Source organism: Dipodomys spectabilis, unplaced genomic scaffold (assembly GCF_019054845.1).
Source record: "Dipodomys spectabilis isolate Male_0828 unplaced genomic scaffold, ASM1905484v1 ptg000187l, whole genome shotgun sequence".
NCBI lineage: Eukaryota > Metazoa > Chordata > Mammalia > Rodentia > Heteromyidae > Dipodomys > Dipodomys spectabilis.
The window spans coordinates 1,467,328-1,488,485 of record NW_024870864.1 but is presented as its reverse complement, the minus strand read 5'-3'; the positions used below and the strand labels follow the sequence as shown (position 1 = coordinate 1,488,485).

Genomic DNA, 21,158 nt, shown 5'->3' with positions numbered 1-21,158 from the left:
CTTAGATCAGAAAGGCTGACGTAGTGGCAAAGTTAAAGGGAGTTGTTAAGGGACTGAATATTCTGGATACATTGAAAACAGGAAGAGAAACTTACTAATTCAAGAATGACTGCCCCATCTCCTAAGTCTGTCATACAGTTAGATGGCACAAGGGTAAACACCGTTGCCCACCTGGCACCTACATTTCAGGAAGTAGAAGAACCATATATCGGCCAACATGTTCTGTTCTATGTCATCATATTATAGTAGAAAATAAAGCAAGGGACAACTATGGAGCAAAAGCAGTTGTTTAAATGTTGGAATGCTGTTACTTGTGTAGCTAGAGGGAGATAGAATTAGAGCCAGAATAAATGAATAGATTAGCAAAAACAAGATAATGAGAATGCTAATCTTGGGGATGAATTTGTGAAACTTGACTGCTGTTCTGTTTTGGTTTTAATTCAGAGGTTAGGTCATATTCTCCATTCTTAGTAGTGTTTGGACTTCATACTTATTTTATATAGCAGTGACTGTCATAAAGGTGTTCCTGTTCTTTGATCCATCACAGCTGAAGACATAATTTCCAAAATTCAAGGTAGTACTTCAAAGACACCAAAGGAAAATAATTTATAATGAAAATGAAATCAGCTAGTTGGGGGGTTGCAGTCTGTAATCTCATCTGTTCCATTGGTACAGATCAGTAAGATTGTGGTTTGAAACCAGTCCCAGCAAAATGTTAGCTCTAAACCCAACAAAATGTTGCATGAGAGGAGTACAGGCTTGTGTTTCCAGCAGTGAGGGAGGTGAAAGTAGGAATATCACAGGCCAGGACCACAAACCTGACAGCTCACCTGAAAAAAGCAAAAAAAAGACCTGAGGTTAAGTAGTAAGCAGAGCAGGAGACTCACAAACGCAAGAACCCAAGTTCAAACTGAGGGTGGGTAAGGAATGTAGTCTAATGGTAAGGGCACTTACCTAGTATGTATTACTCCCTAGGTTTGATCCTCAGCACCAAAAATTTAAAATAAATAAGCTCCAGCACCACCACCCAAAAACATCACTGTATGACATACCAGTGCCTGCATCTATACATAGTATCAACATGGCAGCTTCAAATGCAGACTGAGGGCCAACCTTAAGGACCATCTCAATTGGGAACAGTGCTGGTTACCATGGCAATGGAAAAGGAGAGAATGTCTGAGTCCCTGGATACTGGCCTAAAACATCTCTTGATGAAAGTGGAGTTTGAGGGCTTAGTCCCTCCACAGTCTGAGACTGTGTAATCTGATGTGGTAGCTTTGGGCAGATGAGTCAGGCTCTGGAGTAGTGCACATAAACTTTATCACTTAGCTTTCGACAGAACACTAGGTGTCACACATAGTCTTTCGTTGGTTAAACTATCCCTGCATCACACATTAGTGGCTTAGCCCATTAATGCCAACAAAACTCCCTCAGGTAAGGATGCCTTGATAAAGTTTTTAGTCTTCTCCCATGACCCAAATAACCCTCATTACCAAGAGAGGTATTCAATCAAGCCCATAGTATTTATTCTCAAGTAATGAAAACAGAACAATGCTATTTGAGTGAACATTTTGACCTCTAGGTTATCAAGAAAGAATAAAACCAGAAGCACCCTAAATATCCTACTGAATGAGAATGTTTAACTATGATTTAACACAGAGTGTTACGAAGTCACAAAACAAATAAAGAAAATGCTGTATAACAATGCAAACTAAAAATATCACTTGTGATATACTACTGGTGAATGAAAGCATATAGATCACTTTATATGACATATAAAAACATGTGGTCAAAGCATGAACTAATTCAGCAGTGATACTCACTAGACACTATATTGGAAATGAACTATACAATTTGTTGCAGGAGAGAGGTTGGGAGGGAAAAAACTGGGAGAATGAGGGAGAGTGATAGATACTCATTACCTGACTTATGTAACTGTAACCCCACTGTATATCATCTTTACAATTTTTATAAAAATAGCCAAGGAAAAAAAAGCTGGAAACATGACTGAAACAATAGAATGCCTATTTAGCAACTGAAAAGTCCTGAGTTTGAAACCCAGTGATGCCAAAAATAAAATCCAAGTCATGCAAAGAAAAAATACATATGTGAAGTGAAATAAAGAAATTGTTCACTGAAAGGTAACAATGTGTTTCGATTAGTAACAGTCACCTTGAAATTTAGTGTAGCAAAGACCACAGTAATTTTGGGATCTTATAATTCTGTAAGCCAGCTGTTTGGGCTGGTTCATATGGTGTGGTGTTTCTGCTCTTGCTTGGGTTTATTAATGTGGGGACTCCACAGAGTTATGTTGGTCCAACCATGGCCTCACTCACATGTCTAGTACCTATTGTTGCAAACTATCCACTGTGCTTTATTTGCACATTCCCCAAAGCCTGATCACCCAGAGAACATCAAAGGCATGAAGAAAACAGACATCTGCCATCTGGTTCATGGGAGGCAAGTAGGGTTAACTAACTAGGGTCACTTGCCTAGTGTCAGTTAAATAATTAGTCTCAGGGCCAGTGCCAGGGGCTGCACAGACAAGGGGAGAGAGAGCAGCATACAGTGAGGAGTCAGCCCCAGGGAGGGAAGGCTAGATGGGTAGGGTAAGTACCACATGTTTGCCATAGGCAAAGGGGGCCCCAGGAAGGACAGAATCTCATATTTCATTCCTTCCTAGGAGGTAGCAATAGACCTTAACTACCTTACAGTAGTTAACTGCACTGGTATTTTTTACATTCTGAGACATGGCTGATGCATGATATATGTTCACAGGTTGTGGCCCAGGAACTATTGGCTCAATACACCAAGCGGTATAAAGAAAAACGGCTCTTTGCTCTGCTTCAGAGCTGGGTGGCACTTGCTGTGGACCAGCTGAGAACCAGGTATGCTTTGCCCAAGATGTCAATATTACCTACCTTCAGTATCTTCTGTGTGTGTGTGTGTGTGTGTGTGTGTGTGTGTGAAGCATCAGTGCTGGGTATTGAACTCAATTTTTTTCTCCAAGAATTGCACTATACCACTTGAGCTGTGCCTCCAGTTCTGGCTTTTTACTGGTTAGTTGAAGAAAAGAGTCTCTTGAATTTGTCTGCCTGAGCTGCCTTTGAACCTTGATGCTCAGATCTCAACTTCTTGAGTAGCTAGAATAACTGGTATGAACCTCTGGCAGTGTGCGGCCCAGGGTCTTCTTTTAAGCATAAGTTTACAGAGCTTTGGCATGGCATTTTTTATAATCTATCTATCTATCTATCTATCTATCTATCTATCTATCTATCTATCTATCTATCTATCTATCTATCTATCTATCTATCTATCTATCTATCTATCTATCTAGTGAATCTGTAGAAACACCTATCATGTAACTTAAGAACTAACACACTGATGAATTTCTTCTTTCTCCTGTGTTCTTTGCTACATGTTCTCTGCTCTAAACACTTCACAGTTATTAATCCTAACACCTTATGAGGTAGGTTTTTATTTCCAGTTGCAGATGAGGAAACTGAGAATCAGAATTCACTATTTTGCTCAAGGTTACATGGTTCCTGAATGACAGAGCTGAGATATGACCCTAGATAGTCTATCTTCAGGATCCATGCTTTGGTATTTGTGTTAGTTTATTACTACTATTATCTCTAAGTTCCATAGAGAAGACAGGGTGTTCATAGGAGTATTCCTGCAACCTGTGTTTTCACTGACTATTTTATTTCTAGGGTTTATCTAAGTCATTATACATAGTTGTGAAGCTTCTTTGCAATATCACATAATTTTCCATCATGTGCCTATGACTCAATCTGTTTATCCGTTCTAATCTCCAATATCAATCACTAGACACCTGAGTTATATCCAGTGTGTTATTTTATCTTTTTGGTGCCAGAGTCAGGCCTTGAACTCAGGTCCTTGAACTTTCACTCAGCTTACCTCTTTGTAGCTGGTGCTCTACCACTTGAGCCACCCTCTATCTTGTTTTTTTGTTACATAATTGAAGATGGAGTGTTAGTTTCTTTCCCAGGCTGGCTTCAAATTGAGATTCCCACAAATCTCATCCTCCTGAGTAGCTAAAATTACAGACATGCGCCTTTAGCACCCAACTTAGTGTTTTACTAGTCTGCACAAAGCTGTAACAAAAAAAATCAGGTTTATGTTTTCTGGGGAATGTGGAGTCTTTTTTGCAGGGCTTTCAAACTTGGTTGACATGACTCAGAATATTTTACAATATTTTAGACATTCACAGAGCTCTCCACCTTGGGGAGCAACGTGTGTGTGTATTGTGTATGTGTGTGTGTGTGTGTGTGTGAGAGAGAGAGAGAGAGAGAGAGAGACAGAGACAGAGACAGAGACAGAGACAGACAGAGAGAGAGAGAGAGAGAGAGAGAGAGAGAGAGAGAGAGAGAGAGTCTGTTTGTCCTGGGCATTTATCCAGTAGAACACAAACCAAGCTACATTAAAGCTACCAGCACAACCATGTTTATTGCAGCATTGTGTACCATAGCCAAGATATAGAATCAACCCAGATGCCCCTCAGTGGATGAATGGATCAGAAAAATGTGGTGTATATACACAATGGAATTCTACTCATCCATCAGAAAGGAATATATTGTATTGTTTTTTTGTCGGTCATGGGGCTTGAACTCTGGGCTTGGGCGCTGTCCTTGCACTCTTCAGCTCAAGACAAGCTCTCTACTGCTTGAGCCACAGTGTCACTTCTGGTTTTCTAGTGGTTTATTGGATGTAAGAATCTCATGGACTTTCCTGCCCAGGCTGGCTTTGAACCATGATCCTCAAATCTCAGCCTCGTGAGTAGCTAAGATTACAAGCATGAGCCACCAGCGCCTGGCATATTGTATCATTTTTAAAGAAATGGAAAGACTGGGGAAAATAGTATTAAGCAAAGTAAGCCAGAGCCAAAGAAACATAGGTTGCATGGTTTCCCTTATTTGTGGTAATTAAAATATACTTATAAATCTACAAGTAAACATACTAAATGATTAAAATACACAAACACACACATACACACTGGGGGATGAGAAATTATATAAGACTTTTAATTTTATTTCTTAAGGATATTGATCACCATTTTTTAAACTGGTTTCATGGCTCATAAGTATTTTGCAATCTGTTGACTGAAAACTGAATCTCGCCAGGCTGGCTTGGGCATAAAGCTAGACTCTACCTCAAAAGTAGCCGAGGCAAAAAGGGCTAGAGGTATGAGTTTGAGACCCAGTGCAACCAAAAAAATAATAATAATACATGATTAGCCACAAACTTTTAAAGGAGAGCACAACATCTATAACAACAAAGGATAAAGAACCCTTGAAATTATTAGTGTAACACACACACAAAAACAAAAACAGAAATCTGGGACCCTGTGGCTCACATCTGTAATCCTAGCTATTCAGGAGGCTGAGATTTGTGTCATTGTGAAGGTGAGTTGCTCTATTATAGAGTATGCCATTGTCCAACCTTACTACCTAGTGCTGAAGTATTCTTCAAAGTAGTGGAACCACGCCTGTCCAAGTGTTGGAAGGTGCCAGCCACCACCACTAGCAGTCAGGCATCCTGCAGAGCCGCAACTGTGTCCTGTTCTCACCAGCACTTGCTGCTACCAGACTTCTTAAATGTTATCAACACACAAAAGCGATCTCCTACTCAGATTTAAACTATATTTTCCTTATTACTATTAAAGGCGAACATGGTTTCATCCATTTGTTAGCCATTTGTATTTCTTATGTAGTGAAATTGGGGGTTTGCCTCTCCCACTTTTTGTGCCAGTACTGGGGCTTGAACTCTGGGCCTGGGCACTGTTCTGTAGTGTTTTTTCTCAGGCTGGTGCTCTACCACTTGAGTCACACTGCCACTTCAGGCATTTTGCTGGCTAATTAGAGATAAAAATATCTTGAATTTGTCTGCCCAGGCTAGATTTGAACCATGAAATCAGTGCCTCATCCTTGAAATCCCAGTTTCTTGGGAGGCAGAAATAAGAGGATTGTGATTCAAGGCCAGCTCTGGCAAAAAAAATAAAAAAGTTAGTGGGGCAACAAGCTAGCCGAATGTGGTAGTTCACACATGTAATCTCAGTTATGTAGGCAGCCTGGCAGGAAGATCAAAGTCCAAGGCCTACGTGTACAAAATGTATATGACCTTATTTGAAAAATAACTGAAGCCAAAAGGTCTGCCTGGCAAGCATGAGGCTATAAGTTCAAATCCACTACCACCAAAAACAACAACAACAAAAACACCACCCTTGTTTGTAGAGTAGCAAAGATGAAAGTGGGTACCAAGGGCAAAGATGAGGAGAGGTGGCATAGTTATTGTTTAATGGGTTCAGGATTTCATTCTGAGATGATGAAAAGGTTCTGGAAGTGGATGCTGGGAAAAGATCCCAGCCATGTGAACAATAATGTTCAACTCTCCTGGCACACGTAAACACTTTGCATTTTCATTCTGTATTATCGTCTACATTTTTCTGTGTATGGTTAGTTGGAGATCCTACACTTCTTGTTTTCTGTGCTTACACTTCTGTGACCTAGGTGTATGTCAGTGGTTCTGGTTTCATAGAGCTACATTGGTAGCTGTATCTTATCTGGTAGAAGAATTTTGTAAATTATCTGAAAATGGTTAGGGCTTGGGAAAGAAATTTAAACTATTGATTTTTTAAGGACTAATCTCTTTTTTGTATCAGTTTGTAAGTTGTATTTGTCTAAGAATTTATCCTGGTCCTTTGGAACTTTTTCACCACTTTTTATCTTTTGCTTTGAGGGCAGGGGAGCAGATGGAATGATGGAATCAGGGTCTCACTATATAACCCAGACTGACCACAAACTCAGGATCCTCCTGCCTTTGCCTCCACAGTGCTGGGATTACAAGCATGTTCCACTGTGCCCAGCTTCTATTTATATATCTTTTTAACTTCCTTGGATCTGTGTTTATGTCCCCATTGTCCTTCTAAAATTTCCTTCTGTGCCATCTCCTTTCTTGGTTGCCACTGCTCAGTCTCACATGACATTGATCATATTTTCTAAACAATCAACTTTTTACTTCATTGGTCTCTGTTGTACCGAGATGGTTTCCCTTTCATTGTTTTAGGTAGGCCAACAGCCGTATCACCTTGCTCATGCTAGAAAGAGTTTACAGTGTTTTTTTGTATGTATTTTTTTTGGGGGGGGATCCGGTAGTGGGGCCTGAACTCTGGGCCTGGGCGCTCTCCCTCAGCTCTTCAGCTCAAGGCGAGTGCTCTACCACTTGAGCCACAGCACCACTTCCAGCTTTTTTCTTTTTGTTTATGTGGTGCTGAGGAATCGAACCCAGGGCCTCGAGCATGCAAGGCAAGCGCTCTACCACTGAGCCACCTTCCCAGGCCCTTTTGTATGTATTTTTATAATTACTGTATCCATTAGTCTTCATAACCCAAAAGTATTGAACTAATTGCCAAAAGAACTACTCTAGGAAATATTATCTCCCTGTCCTGATTTTTTGAAACATGGAAAATACAATAAATAAATGCTGGAATAGGGCATTTCATATCCAGAGGGATGGAGAGAAAATTAGGAGCCTAAAGTCTAGCTTTTTCTCACTTTTCATTGTTGCTCTCAGATTTCTATTCGTTCATATTGTACCTGGAGCTTAGAAAATCATAAGCTTCCCCCATCCTAGGATTCTTTAGCTGACGGTTCTCTTGATTTTGATGGCTCTATTTGTCCTCATACCTTATAGAAAACTCGTGCAGCTTTTTAATATTTCAAGACCTGACTGGGAATTTTATAGGACTAAAACTGTTCCCTCCAACTTATTAGCTTGAAAGATTTCCAACGTACAAGGAGTTGAAAGAATTGTATGTTTCCCCCCAGTGGCCTCAATTCCATTCTGTCAGGAAACTTGGTCCCCAAGCTAGCCACAAATCATATGCTCGTGTGTCTTTTTCCAGATAGCAGAGTGGGACTGGTTTCCATCACTAGGGGCCTGACATGCTCTCACTCACATGCAACTCTCTGTTCCTACCAAATCTTCCAGGAGAGATTCACCATATGCCAGAGGCTAGATTCCAATTGTAAATATTTGGAAAGTTCTAGCCCATTTATCTTTGTCGCAGTTATTAACCACCAAAACAGTACACCTCTCTCTTTGACTCATTCCATCTATCTATGCATAGCCACTTCACTCTCCATATTTTCTGGTCTCTGGTTTGGATGCACAGGCCAGCCATCATACAGGGCACCGTGTGGCACTGGTGACAGACACAGAAGTGTCAAGATTCTGGTTTGCACTAGGCTGTCTTTCTGTGCTGTATTGGAAAGCATTTCAAATCTTCAGCCAAGCTGGAAGGATTTGAAGTGATCATTCATATGCGCACCTCCCACTGAGAGTCTCTCTCCTGGAGAGACAACTGTGACTATGTTACTGTTCTTACTAAATCATTGCCACGTATTCACAGTCACACATGGCGTGACGGCAAGGGCACGCGTGAGAAATGAGTCCTCAGGAGATTTTGTTGTTACATGGACCTCATAGAGTTAGTTTTCATGAATCTGGATAATATAGGCCAGTCATTCAACAACCCTCTTGTTACAATCCAAACATATAATCCCATGAAGGGCACAAGGCCATGGTTGGCAGAACTCTATGTCACAGTAAATTTGATTTTTGAAGGGGGAGGGGATAATACTGGGACTTGGATTCAGGGCTTTGCATTTGGTAGGTAGCCCATCTGTGTCTTGAACCACATCCTTGGACTTTTGTTCCTTCATTATTTTTTTTTAATTGGGTCTCATGTGTATGCTCAGGCATGTTTGGATCACAGTCCACCTACTTATACTTTTCATATAGCTAAGATGCTAAACATGCCCTATTCTGTTCAGGCACTGTTTGGTAAGAGGGTCTCATGTCTATACTCAGTCTGTCTTTGAGCCGTGAGCTTTCTGCCTCTTGAGGGCTAGGATTACAGGCATGAGCCACCAGCACCCTAAGACAGTAAACTTTTAAAGATATTTTTTTTAGAGTATGCACTAAAGTAATAATAAACCAATAATAAAATTGTTTATTATCATTATTCAGTATTCGTTATTGTACATAATGTGCTCTACTATCATATGCTTTACTTTCTTTTTGGTAGTACTGGGGCTTGCACTCATGGTCTTGCTCAGCTTACTTGCCCTGCTGGTACTCTATCATCTGAGCCATCTGTTGGTTGTCTTGAAGATAAGGTCTCCAGTGAACTTTTCTGCCCAGGCTGGCTTTGAACCAGGATCCTTGGGATCTCAGCCTCTTGAATAGCTAGGATAATAGGCATGAGTTATACTACAGACTATGTGTTATACAGTTTTTTACAACTAGCAGTACAGTAGGTTATTTTATAGTTGCATCAGCATAAACCCTTAACCCATGGCACTATGATGTTACAATGGCTACAGTGACACTAAGCAATAGCCATTGGGATTTTCCATTCCATTATAATCTATAGGATCACTGTCATGCAGATGGTCTGTCATCTTTTACAGTGGATATGCAGCCAAAGACTGTATATTCCATGTATCAGTTCTTCCTCTCATTCACTCACTCACTGCTCATTGTCTTCACTACAAACTACAAACTTCAAAGCAAACTACAGACACCGACACACAACTGGCTACCGTACAAACATCATTAACCAAGCTCAATATTCAATGATGATAATTATTTTTGTCTTCTGTTGCGTTTAGATGCAATGACATGAATGATTATCCGAAATGGAGACCCACTGAATTTTGCCAAATGCATTTACTTCTGTCACCAAAACACTTATCAAGATGAAGGTCATCACAAACAAGGCCACGCTAAAGCTACCAGCACAACCATGTTCACTGCAGCATTATTTACCATAGCTAAGATATGGAATCAACCGAGATGCCCTTCAGTAGATGAATGAATCAAGAAAGTGTGGCACATATACACAATGGAATTCTATGCTTCCATCAGAAGAAATAACATTACCCCATTCATAAGGAGATAGAAAGACTTGAAAAAAATTATATTAAACTAAGCAAGCCAGACCCAAAGAACTGTAGGTTGCATGGTTTCTCTCATTTGTAATAACTAGAATTTATCTAGGATATTCTTAGCAGAGGATCACAATAGCTCAGTATCTATGTACATATGACCATATAAAATAATGCTTATTGAAATGAACTCCAAGAAATGGAAACAAGAGGTTTTTTAATGTACTGATTTCAGATATTTCTTTTTTCCTTTGGTTTATTCCCTGTTGTCACTGTTTTTGGTTTCTGCACCTTTTGTCTTCTATGGAAGTTTATCTGGGGAAGGGAAAGGGAATCACAGAAAATGGTGAACCAATTCAGCAGTGATACTCACTAGACACTATGTTGGAAATTCACTTTATAACCTGGGGGAAGAGTGGAGTTGGGGGCAGGGAAAGTGGGAAAAAATGAAGGAGGGGGTAATACTGTTCAAAAAGAAATGTACTCATTACCTTATTATGTAACTGTAAGCCATCTTTATATCACTTTTACAATGAAATTTTTTTAAGATAGGTCATTTTTCTCAAGCCCTGGGACCACTCTTCTAGACAGATACTATTCTGGTATTTTCCACCATGGATCAGATTTTCCTGTTGGAAATGGAACACACTATTCCATATTCTTTTGTAGCTGGCTCAGCAACTTAGCATAATGCTTTTTGAGATTTATCCATGGTGACATATATATTGCTTTTCACTTATAAGTAGTATTTTGTTTTGTCTGTGCTAGAATTTGTTTTCCATTATCTACACACACACACATTATTGTAAAGATACTGTACAGAGGGGTTATAGTTACATGTGTAGTTAGTCCATTTCCTATCGAGTATTGTTACCCCCTCCTTTGTTTTTCCCCTACCATCCCTTCCCACCCCAACGCCCCCCATCCCACCCCCAGCTGTAAAGTTTGTTTTCAACATAGTGTCTTGTACATCTCATTGTTACGATGGGTCAATCTGTATCCTTGTTTCAGAATTTTATTATTTCCCTTTCCTTCCCCAAACTAGAAAAATGTATATACCAGATGCAGGGCATCAATCAAATACAGTGCAGAATCAAATGCAGTGAAAACAGGGTTATGCCATGGGGGAAGAACATACAAAAGAAACAAACAAAAAAAATCACATAGTACATTAAAAACAACAGCGACAAAGAAAAAAACCACTTGTGTCCCTATCTTGGGGTTCATATCACTTAGCATCATCTTGTATGGTCATATGTACATAGCTTTTGACCTTTTCTGCTTGTCTAGTGAGATTATCCTAGACATTTACTATTTATTGCAAATAAAGGAAACCATTGGACCTATGTTTCTTTGGGCCTGGCTTATTTCACTTAATATACTTTTTTCCAAGTCTTTCCATTTCCTAACAAATGGGGGGATGTCATTCTTTCTGATGGAAGCATAGAATTCCATTGTGTGTGTGTGTGTGTGTGTGTGTGTGTGTGTGTGTGTGTGTGTGTATAACATTTTCTTGATCCATTCATCTACGGAGGGGCATCTGAGTTTGTTCCATATCTTAAATATGGTAAACAATGCTATGATAAACATAGTTGTGCTGGTAGCTTTAGTATGGCCTTGTTTGTGATCATTTGGGTAAATGCCCAAAAGTGGGATTGCTGGGTCATAGGGGAGCTCTGTGTGGAGTCTTTGGGGGGGTTATTTTTTATTAATATATTTTTATGGTAAAGATACTGTACAGAGGGGTTACAGTTACATGAGTAAAGTAATATGTGTAGTCTTTTGAGGAACCTCCATACTGCTTTCCAAAGTGGTTGAACAAGTTTACACTCCCAACAACTATGAGTTAGGGTTCCCTTTTGGCCACATCCTCTCCAGCATCCATTGTTATTAGATTTCTTGATTATAGCCATTTTAACTAGGGTGAAGTGGAATCTCAAATTCCTCAACAAATCCTCAAACAACTGCCCAATTAATAAGTAGGCTAAAGAGAGACTTCTCTGAAGAGGAAATAAGAATGGCCATTAGACACTTGAAGAAATGCTCACCGTCTCTAGCCCTAAAACAACATTAATATTTTGGAAGGGATATAACAAAATGCTTAAATACGTATACAGGTTGACCCACTGTAAGAATGAGATGTGCAAGACACTATGTAGAAAATTAACTTATAATTCCAGAGCAGGGGAGAGGGAGGAATTGGGAGGTGGGGAGGGAAGGGATGGTAGGTGAAAAACAAAGGAGGAGGTAACAATGTTTGATAGGAAATGTGCTCATTACCCTACTCATGTAACTGTAACCCCTCTGTACAGTACTTTTACAATAAAAAATATATATGAAAAAAAGAATGGCTAATATACACATGAATAAATGCTCAACTTCTCTAGCCATAAAAGAAATACAAATCAAAGCAACATTGTTTTCCATTATCTTATGATGATGAGTGGACACCTGAGATGTTTGTAAGTTTTCCATTCCTGAGAACAGAATGCCTATGAACCTTTTTACACAAGTTCTTGTGAATATTTGTTTTTAAGCCTCCTGGGCAAATAATAGGCATGGAATTGCTAGATTATGATGTATGTTTTTTCTTGGTTACACAGAACTTTTCCTGAAATTCTTTAACAACTTCACATTTTCATCAGCAAGTGGGAGAGTTCTGGTTTCACTGTACCCTCCTTAAATACTTAATGTCGGTTTACTTAATTTTAGTCATTCTGGTGGATGTCTAGTTATCTTGTTGGATTTTGGGTTCCATTTCTCTGCTAACTAATGCTGTGTATGTACATTTATTCTAAGTTTTACTTCAATAAAGAGTAATAATTGGTGGTCTTTGATCCCAAGGTACTTACCATAATAAAGAGCTCATTGCATTAAAAAAAAGGGGGGGTAACCTATTGGATGCTGTAATCCTAGTTACTCAGGAGGCTAAGATCTAATGATTGAGATTAGAAGCCTGCCTGGTTGGGGAGGAAAAGTCTGTGAGACTCTTATCTCCACTTAATTACCAAAAAAGCTGGAAGTGGAAATGTAGCTTAAGTGGTAGAGTGCTAGCTTTGAGCAAAACAGCTCAGAGACAGTGCTAGGCCATGAGTTCAGGACCCAGGACCAGCACGTACACACACACACACACACACACACACACACACACACACACACACAGAGTCATTTGACCTTCCTATAAATATATAATTAAAAGGAAGTTACCTCTATCCATATGTCTACTTTTAGAAAGTTTTACTTCAGCTGAGTTCCTAGGGCTGAGGGGGAGGTGCTGGGTCTGGGAGAGGTGCTGGCTGGAACACAGGCAGTTCGCAACCTCAGGCCTCCAGCAATGACCATCCACTAACACCCCTAGATATACTAGTGCTTTCCATCACCAATTTTTACAACCTCCAGCTTTCACAGGAATTATCCTAGAGGAGCTAAAACACACTTCTCAGTAAATTATGAAAATTCCTTACAGCTTCTGTTAAATAGACTGAGGCAAGAAGTCAACCTTATGAGCCCAGACTGATAACAAGCAGTTCTCAATATTGAGAACATGCAGTAATGCAGGTTTCCTAAAGATTGGCAATAAAAATAACCTCCTATCTGCCTTCCCTGTCTATGTGACAGATGATTACTAATTCAGCATTTGGAGGTCTCAATGTGCTGTGTTGTGCTAGCTTTGGCAGCACATATACTAAAATTGGAATGATACAGAGATTAGCATGGCCCCTGTACAAGGATGACATACAAATTCATGAAGGATTCCATATTTTTGTATGTTCTTCTCCCACGATATAACCCTTATTTTCACTGTATTTGATTCTGGTGCCCTGCATCTTGTATATACATTTTTCTAATTTGGGGAGGGGAAGGGAAATAACAAAATGCTTAAATAAGGACACATTGTAACAATGAGATGTACAAGACACTATGTTGAAAATGAACTTAATAAATTTGAGGAGGGCGAAGGGAGGAGTTGGGGAGGTGGAGAGGGAAGGGATGGTAGGGGAAAAACAAAGGAGGGCATCACAATGCGCCATAGGAAATGTACTCATTACCTTACTCACGTAACTGTAACTACTCTGTACAGTATCTTAACAATAAAAGATACATATTAATTTTTTAATGTGCGGTGTTGGTTTGCTTCTAAAAAGTTCTCTCCTACCGCTGATTAAACCACAGCTACTTGGGTTTTTAACTTTTAGGTAATGAGATTCTAGTGGGAGAGCAATCTATAGGAAAGCTGAGTGTGAACTCAGAATTAATCCCTTGCCTTTTAATCTAAATTATCTAGAGGTTCATAGGGTAAGTGGTACAAAATTAGCTCCCAAGTGTCTGGGCCTATACATTGAATAACAATGGTATATCAGCATCCTTGAATTATTGAGACTATTGAACAATTCACAAAGCACTTAGTACCATTTCCAATATACAGTGCATTTCATAAATATTATTCACTGACATACAATTTGTGTCAGGAACTAAATATTCAGTGTTAAGAGTTATTCAACAATGGTTGAATCCATTATTATAAACTCACTTGCTAACAAATATTATAGTTATTAATAAGGAAAGACTATATAAAATGTTGAACAGTACTTATAGTAAATAGAAAGTGGAAAATAATCAGGAAACCAAATATCTCTAATAAACTAGATCTAAACTATGTAAGCTGAAATTGAAGAATGAATTGAAAAAGTGCATGTATACCATCAACAAGAGACAGGATGAGAAATACTGAATGAGAAGAAAAACAAATCCCATGTTTCTTTCCAGTGAAATTTTTTGGTGAAGCCCAAACAACAATAATGATAATAATGATGATGATGGTGATGAAAATGGTGATAATGGTGATGATGATATTGATGGTGATGATGATGATGATGGTAATGATAATGATGGTCAGTCACTGTGTTTTCCCTACAGCTTCCTGGCATTTAACTGGGACACAGTTGGTCACCTCACCTTTCTCTTGAAAGCAATAAATTTTTGAGAAGGGGTTCTTCAGTGGAGTTTGGTGGCCAGAATTTATCATAAGGTAATGATGCACTGTGCTCTCTTTCAAATTTCCTTTTGTCGTGTGTTTGAGGCATGTCCTCCTCATAGGTGAACTATCTGCTAAAGTTAGTAGAGGATGAGTTGGCTTAATTACAAGCTTCAGGTGGATGGACCTGCTTGTCTGGAAGTTGGTATGATGACTTTTTTTTTTTTTTTGCCAGTCCTAGGGCTTGAACTCAGGGCCTGGGCTCTGTCCCAGAGCCTCTCTGTGCTCAAGGCTAGCACTCTACCGCTTGAGCCACAGCGCCACTTCCAGCTTTTTCTGCTTATGTGGTGCTGAGGAATCGAACCCAGGGCCGTGTGCATGCAAGGCAAGCACTCTACCACTGAGCCATCCCCCCCAGTCCCTGATGCATACATTTTAAAGGCAAAATATAAACAAATGTTTTGAAAGCAATATTTCTATATAATTATAAAATGTAACACTAAACCAATCTTTCTATATAATAATACAATGTGACACTTTTATGTCAGTAAGGACAGGGTTACTCAGAATTCTGATGCTTCTAGTTTTTCAGCTATTATGGACAGCACTATAATAAATACTTTGTGTGTGTGTGTGTGTGTGTGTGTGTGTGTGTGTGCTTGTGCACGTGTACACATGTGAGTGCATGTACGCGTGGCTCCTGGAACTTAAACTCAGAGCTAAGACATTGTCCCTGAGCTTTTGTACTCAAGAGCAAAAAATGCTCTTCCACTTGAGTCACAGCTCTATTTCAAGCTTTTTGATAGTGAATTGGAGGTAAGAGTCTAATGGACTTCCCTGCCAAGGCTGGCTTTAAACTGTGACCATAAGATCTTGGTAATAAATGAGTATTATAGTAAATATTCCTGACAAAGTATATATATATATATATATATATATATATATATATATATATATTTTTTTTTTTTTTTTTTTTTTTGGGTCCGGTAGTGGGGCCTGAACTCTGGGCCTGGGCGCTGTCCCTCAGCTCTTTAGCTCAAGGCTAGCACTCTCCCACTTGAGCCACAGCGCCACTTCCGGCTTTTTTTTCTTTTTGCTTATGTGGTGCTGAGGAAGCAAACCCAGGGCCTCAAGCATTCAAGGCAAACGCTCTACCACTGAGCCACCTTCCCAGCCCCACATGTATATTTTTTAGATATTATGTACCACAAAATTAATCTCAATAAACATTAAGCCAAATTGTACTTGTCTGGTGGTGTGTCAAGGTTTGCTTTTCCCTATATTTATTTTGCTATCACTATTTCTCCACTCCCTCTTAGCTTTTTTGTTCAAAACTAGAGCTCTACCATTTGAGCCACAGCCCCAATTCTGTTTTTTTTCTGATTATCTGAAGATAAGAGTCACATAGACTTTTTGCCTGGGCTGCCCTTCTGAGTAGCTTAGATTACAGGTGTGAGCTACCAGTGTCCAGCTCTATGGTTTAATAACAGTGAGTTTTTCCATACATTATTCCATGCATTGCATGAATGGAATAAAATAGAATATATAAAAACATGAACAATTTGTATTCTTGTTAGTTATCTTAATTGCCACTACTAATATAATCATTTTGAAAGTCAATACAATTAGGCATTTATTGAATTCAGATAGTGCTCTGGGGCTAGACCACAAAGATTGTCAAGCAATATTCCTGCTTTGGATAAGCCCACATCTAATTTTAGCCTAAGGTGAAAACAAAGTATGTGCTAAATTAAGACAAAGTCTACAAAGCTTGATGAAAGATCATGGCCTTGTATATTGTAGTTTGTATTTGGAGCTCAGCTAGCTATCTATATATTGGTTTGTGTCTGTCTGCATAACGTCGATATATCTTATAATAAGTGATTCTCTTTCACAATTTGAATGCCCAACCCAGTCTGGACAATTTTCTTAGGATATTGGCCAGGGAAAGGTAAGTTCATCTAGACGTCTAAATTCTCCTAAAAATAATCCTATTATTTGTTTGCTTCAGTATTTTTAAGGAAAAAAAGAAAAAAAACCATGAATGGGCTTCAGACATCTGCTTTTCCTTCTAGCTCTTAAGCAATGCTCAAAATTTTCTTCAAAAGTAGATTTCACCTTATAGATGATTGAACCTCCTATCTGCCTCCTACTCTGGAGTGAACAGAGTCCTGTAAGAGAATGAGCTCTTGGGGCTGAGAAGATGGCTCAGTGCTTGAGTGCTTGTCTTGCATGCATGAGCCCTGGGTTCGATTTCTCAGTACCACAAAAGTAGAAAAAGCTGGAAGTGGTGCTGTGGCTCAAGTGGTAGAGCACTAGCCTTGAGCTGAAGAGCTGAGGGACAGTGCCAGTTCAGGCCCCACGACCAACAAAAATTAAAAAAAAGAGAATGAGCTCTTGTAGTCATCCCACAATGCTTTTTCCTTTTTGGAGTAGCCAGACTCTCACTCAAAATGGAGCCAAGAAATGTCCTTGCAAAATGTCCTTTTACAAACGGCCAGGGAGAGAACCCTGCCCCTTGTATTTCCTTGGAAGCTTATCCATTCAATTTTGTCATTATTATTGGTTTTGTTTTGTAAATGACTTTTTACCCACTCATGGGGGGAGAACTAGCTTCTCACATTGAAAATATTCTATCAAGGATGTCAGTCATCTTATGGGGAAAATCTGTAGAGAAAAAGTGATAGGTCATCCATAATCAACATGTTTGCAAATGATTGCTTATTTTCAAGTGTGCATGACAAAATCTCTCTCCTGCTAGTAGAGAGATGAGAGTACAAAAAATAGTCCTACTTAACCAAGAATTGGCTCATGTTCTGTCTCTCATCACTTGACCCCCACTTCCAGGTGTGTAAGAATCCCTGGGAAAGAGTGATTTAAGAAATCTGGTTCAGGTTACACTCCACTGCACTACAAGACTGTGCAGAAAGGAAAAGGGAAGTGGTTTGCAAAGAAGCATCATGAATTATCCTCTACATCTAGAGGCATTAGACTCATTCAGAAATAAGTTATTTTTCTTTCTTTGGAAATCTGGATGAGAACTGATGGAAAGTGAAAAGAACTATTTTAGAAATGTAACATAGAAATTTCTGTTCGGAAAAAAAACATTGTAGCTTATAACTGTTATTGTTAAGGTCAGTGTACAATCTGATTACTATGAATGTATATGAATCTAAAGCTCTTGGTTTAAATCTTGAAAATATAAATTTAAGTTCTTGTCTGTGGAATTTAAGTTCATTTAAGTTCTTGTCTGTAGAAAAGGCAAGCTGTCTATTGGTGATGTATTTTTTGGTGTGCTTGGTGCCTGTCTAATGAAAGGGCCTTCAGATTGTTCTTCAATCAAAAGTCTTCAGGTTTTTGTTAGGTGGTAGTCGGTAGGTACAGGGAAGAGCTGGGAAATATCCTTGTCAATGAGCCCAGACAGGAAAACAAATCCAGTGCTGACTTGCTTGAACTCCCTTGAGAATCTGACAGTAGGGACAAGGGACAGAGTGAGAGCAAGCAATCTGTTTGTTAGATTGAACCAACAACAATTTAGCAACCTGAATGACAGGTGTTTTCTTAAAACTCTCATGGCATAAAAATGTCAAGACCTTTGTTCCAAACACAAATCTTCAAAGACAGGAAACAGGATTAGAAGCCAGATTTCCTGAGGTCATAGTTAAAGTTGAGCTCCCATTGGTCAAGCTGAGTTGGAAAGTTGAGTCATTGGAGGAGAGCTTTGTGTCTCTTTGTAGCTGCCCACGAAGGACCACTTTATGAAAAGAGAGAGGTCCCCTCTCGCAGACTGCAGAACATATTTCCCTGCTCAGTGGGAGACAGGCTTTAAATCCTGACACTCAGAGAGAGAGGAAGAGTGAGATCACAGTAAGTCATACACAGTGGTGGCCTGGGGAGACCCAGGCGTGGAAGACAGCCAGCTTACCTCTTAGTTTCCAGTGCTCCCATGCCATCCAAGCATCTCCCTCCTTGTTGTGCTGTTCACAGGAAATGTTTTCCTCTCTTGCTTCCTTCACCCCATAGCAACCTGGGGTAGTAGTTCATAGTAGGAGTTTCACTACTCATTTTCCCCTCATTTCCAACTTTCTAGGTCTTTCTTTCACAAAAAGAACTCTTAATTCTCTTCCTAGAGAAATCTATCATAATAAGGGAAAAGAAAGGAGAAAGTGGAAGTGGAGGGAGACCATCTAGAGTTCAGATTTGTTTTCTTTGCTGATTAAAGAATTAAAGGGCAACAAAGTGTTTAAAACAGAGCAAGAATAAAGGAAAGAATTTGTTTTTGTTTTTTAAAATATAACAGCAAGCTTATTTGGAAGAAAAGAAACAGTGAAATTCTTTCCTTGTGCAAAAAGGGATCCCAACTAGATGTTTGTACTCTCTCTCTGTCTTTTACTGTTTCTTCTTTCTTACCCCTCCTCTACCCCTCCCTCTCCCTCTCCTGTAAATAAGATCTTTGCCTCTTCCCCCTAAGGGAGTGCTTCTGGTCCAATTGTTCAAGAGGTGGGCAGGCATTGCCAGAAGTCTTGTAAAAGGTTCCCCAACCTTGGAGTACAAGCCTAAAGATTCACTATAATTAGATGTGCCATCTCCACGCATAACTATGGAAGTTGGTATGGATTGGATGAAGGATACGGGAACAGGCACTTGGCCATGGCAACCAAGGGTGCATACCTTTGGGACTCAGAGCCCCAGGTGGAAATTCTTGCTGCATCATCCCAACCATATATACCCCACTACCATGTTGGAGTGGGTCCAGTTTGCCTTGGGGTGAAAGAAGCACCTACCTAGCTGGAAAGGCCTCTCAAAAGAACAAATCCTAGTTATACTCCTAATAATTACATGGGAAGTAGCTATTTCTGTGGAAATGTGAGCTGGAGGGGACTCTTGGGTCTATCTACTCAAATTCACTCATTCTATATAGCCTAGGACCAAGAAAGTGAATCATTTCTTCATAGTATCAGTCACCAATGGCAAAGATAGGACTGATATTTATGTAGATACCCTATTTTTCTCTGAATTCTATTTTTAGCATCTATTGGTTGACTTCCTGGAAACAATGGAAATAATTTATACTAAAGTATTCACTTAGTGAGGGTTTTCTATTTCCCTCATTCCTACCATATTTATTATTTAGAAGCAAGAGCTGTCCCTTTTCTCAAAATTATTTACTCCATTGTTATTGATATCAGTATTGTATCAGTATGGATTCATAGATATTTTTTATGCATTGAGTTACAACAGTATTATTTATTTTCTTGTTCACATTGCTCCAAGCATGGCCGTGCAGAGCTCCTTCAGGTAGATCCCTGCATTGCTTTATGTGCACTAGGCTTACTGGTTTACTTTCTGGCCCACCTTGTAGTTTTCCTCCCAGCATTGTATTCAATCATTTCCTCAAGGAATCCTGGGTCCTCTTACTGAAGAATAATATTTTAGAAGGCAGTGAAGAGCCAAGTGCCAATAGCATATGCATATTTCACCCAGCAACATCAGGATACATGTTCTTCTCAGCAGCACATGGAACATTCTCCAAAATAGACCACATTTTAGGTCACAAAGCAAACTTGTCCAAATTCAGAAACATTGAAATTATAACCTGCATTCTCTCAGACCATAAGGGAATAAAACTAGAACTCAACACCAAAAGCCACCAAAGAAAGTCCTGTAACACATGGAGGCTGAAAAACACAGTTGAACCACCAGTGGGTCATGGAAGAATTAGGAAGTTAATTCAAATGTTCATGATATTCAACAAAAATGAACACACAAATTACCAGCTCTGCTGGGACACAGCAAAGGCAGTACTCAGAGGCAAGTTTATAGCTCTGAGTTCCTACATCAACAAATTGGAGAGATCTGAAACCCACAATTTAATGAGACATCTGAACCTCTTTGAAAAAGAGCAGCAAGGGCTGGGAAGATGGCTCAGTGGTATAGCACTTGCCTTGCATGCCTGAGGCCCTGGGTTCAATTCCTCAGCACCACATAAGCAAAACAAAAAAAAGCCGGAAGTGGCGCTGTGGCTCAAGTGGTAGAGTGCTAGCCTTGAGCTGAAGGGCTGAGGGACAGCGCCTAGGCCCAGAGTTCAGGCCCCACAACTGGACCCAAAAAAAAAAGAAAAAAAGAAAAGAAAAAGAGCAGCAAAATAAACCCCAATCCAGTAGATGGAAAGAAATAATTAAAATTAAAACAGAATTAAATGATTTAGAATT

The 21,158-nt window shown here is 39.5% G+C and overlaps 1 protein-coding gene and 1 non-coding gene across 2 annotated transcripts in view; both read left to right on the top strand.

The window, feature by feature from the left end:
* Acoxl (acyl-CoA oxidase like) overlaps positions 1-21,158 on the top strand; it is a gene marked incomplete at its 5' end in the record, with an annotated part of 295,914 nt that overhangs the window by 187,425 nt on the left and 87,331 nt on the right. The window contains 2 exon segments of the mRNA XM_042695356.1: positions 2,779-2,888; positions 14,889-15,000. Of these exon segments, the coding sequence (XP_042551290.1) occupies positions 2,779-2,888; positions 14,889-15,000 (222 nt within the window).
* On the top strand, positions 13,633-13,736 carry LOC122121390. The gene has a single exon (XR_006149934.1). It is a non-coding gene; the product is annotated as a U6 spliceosomal RNA (small nuclear RNA).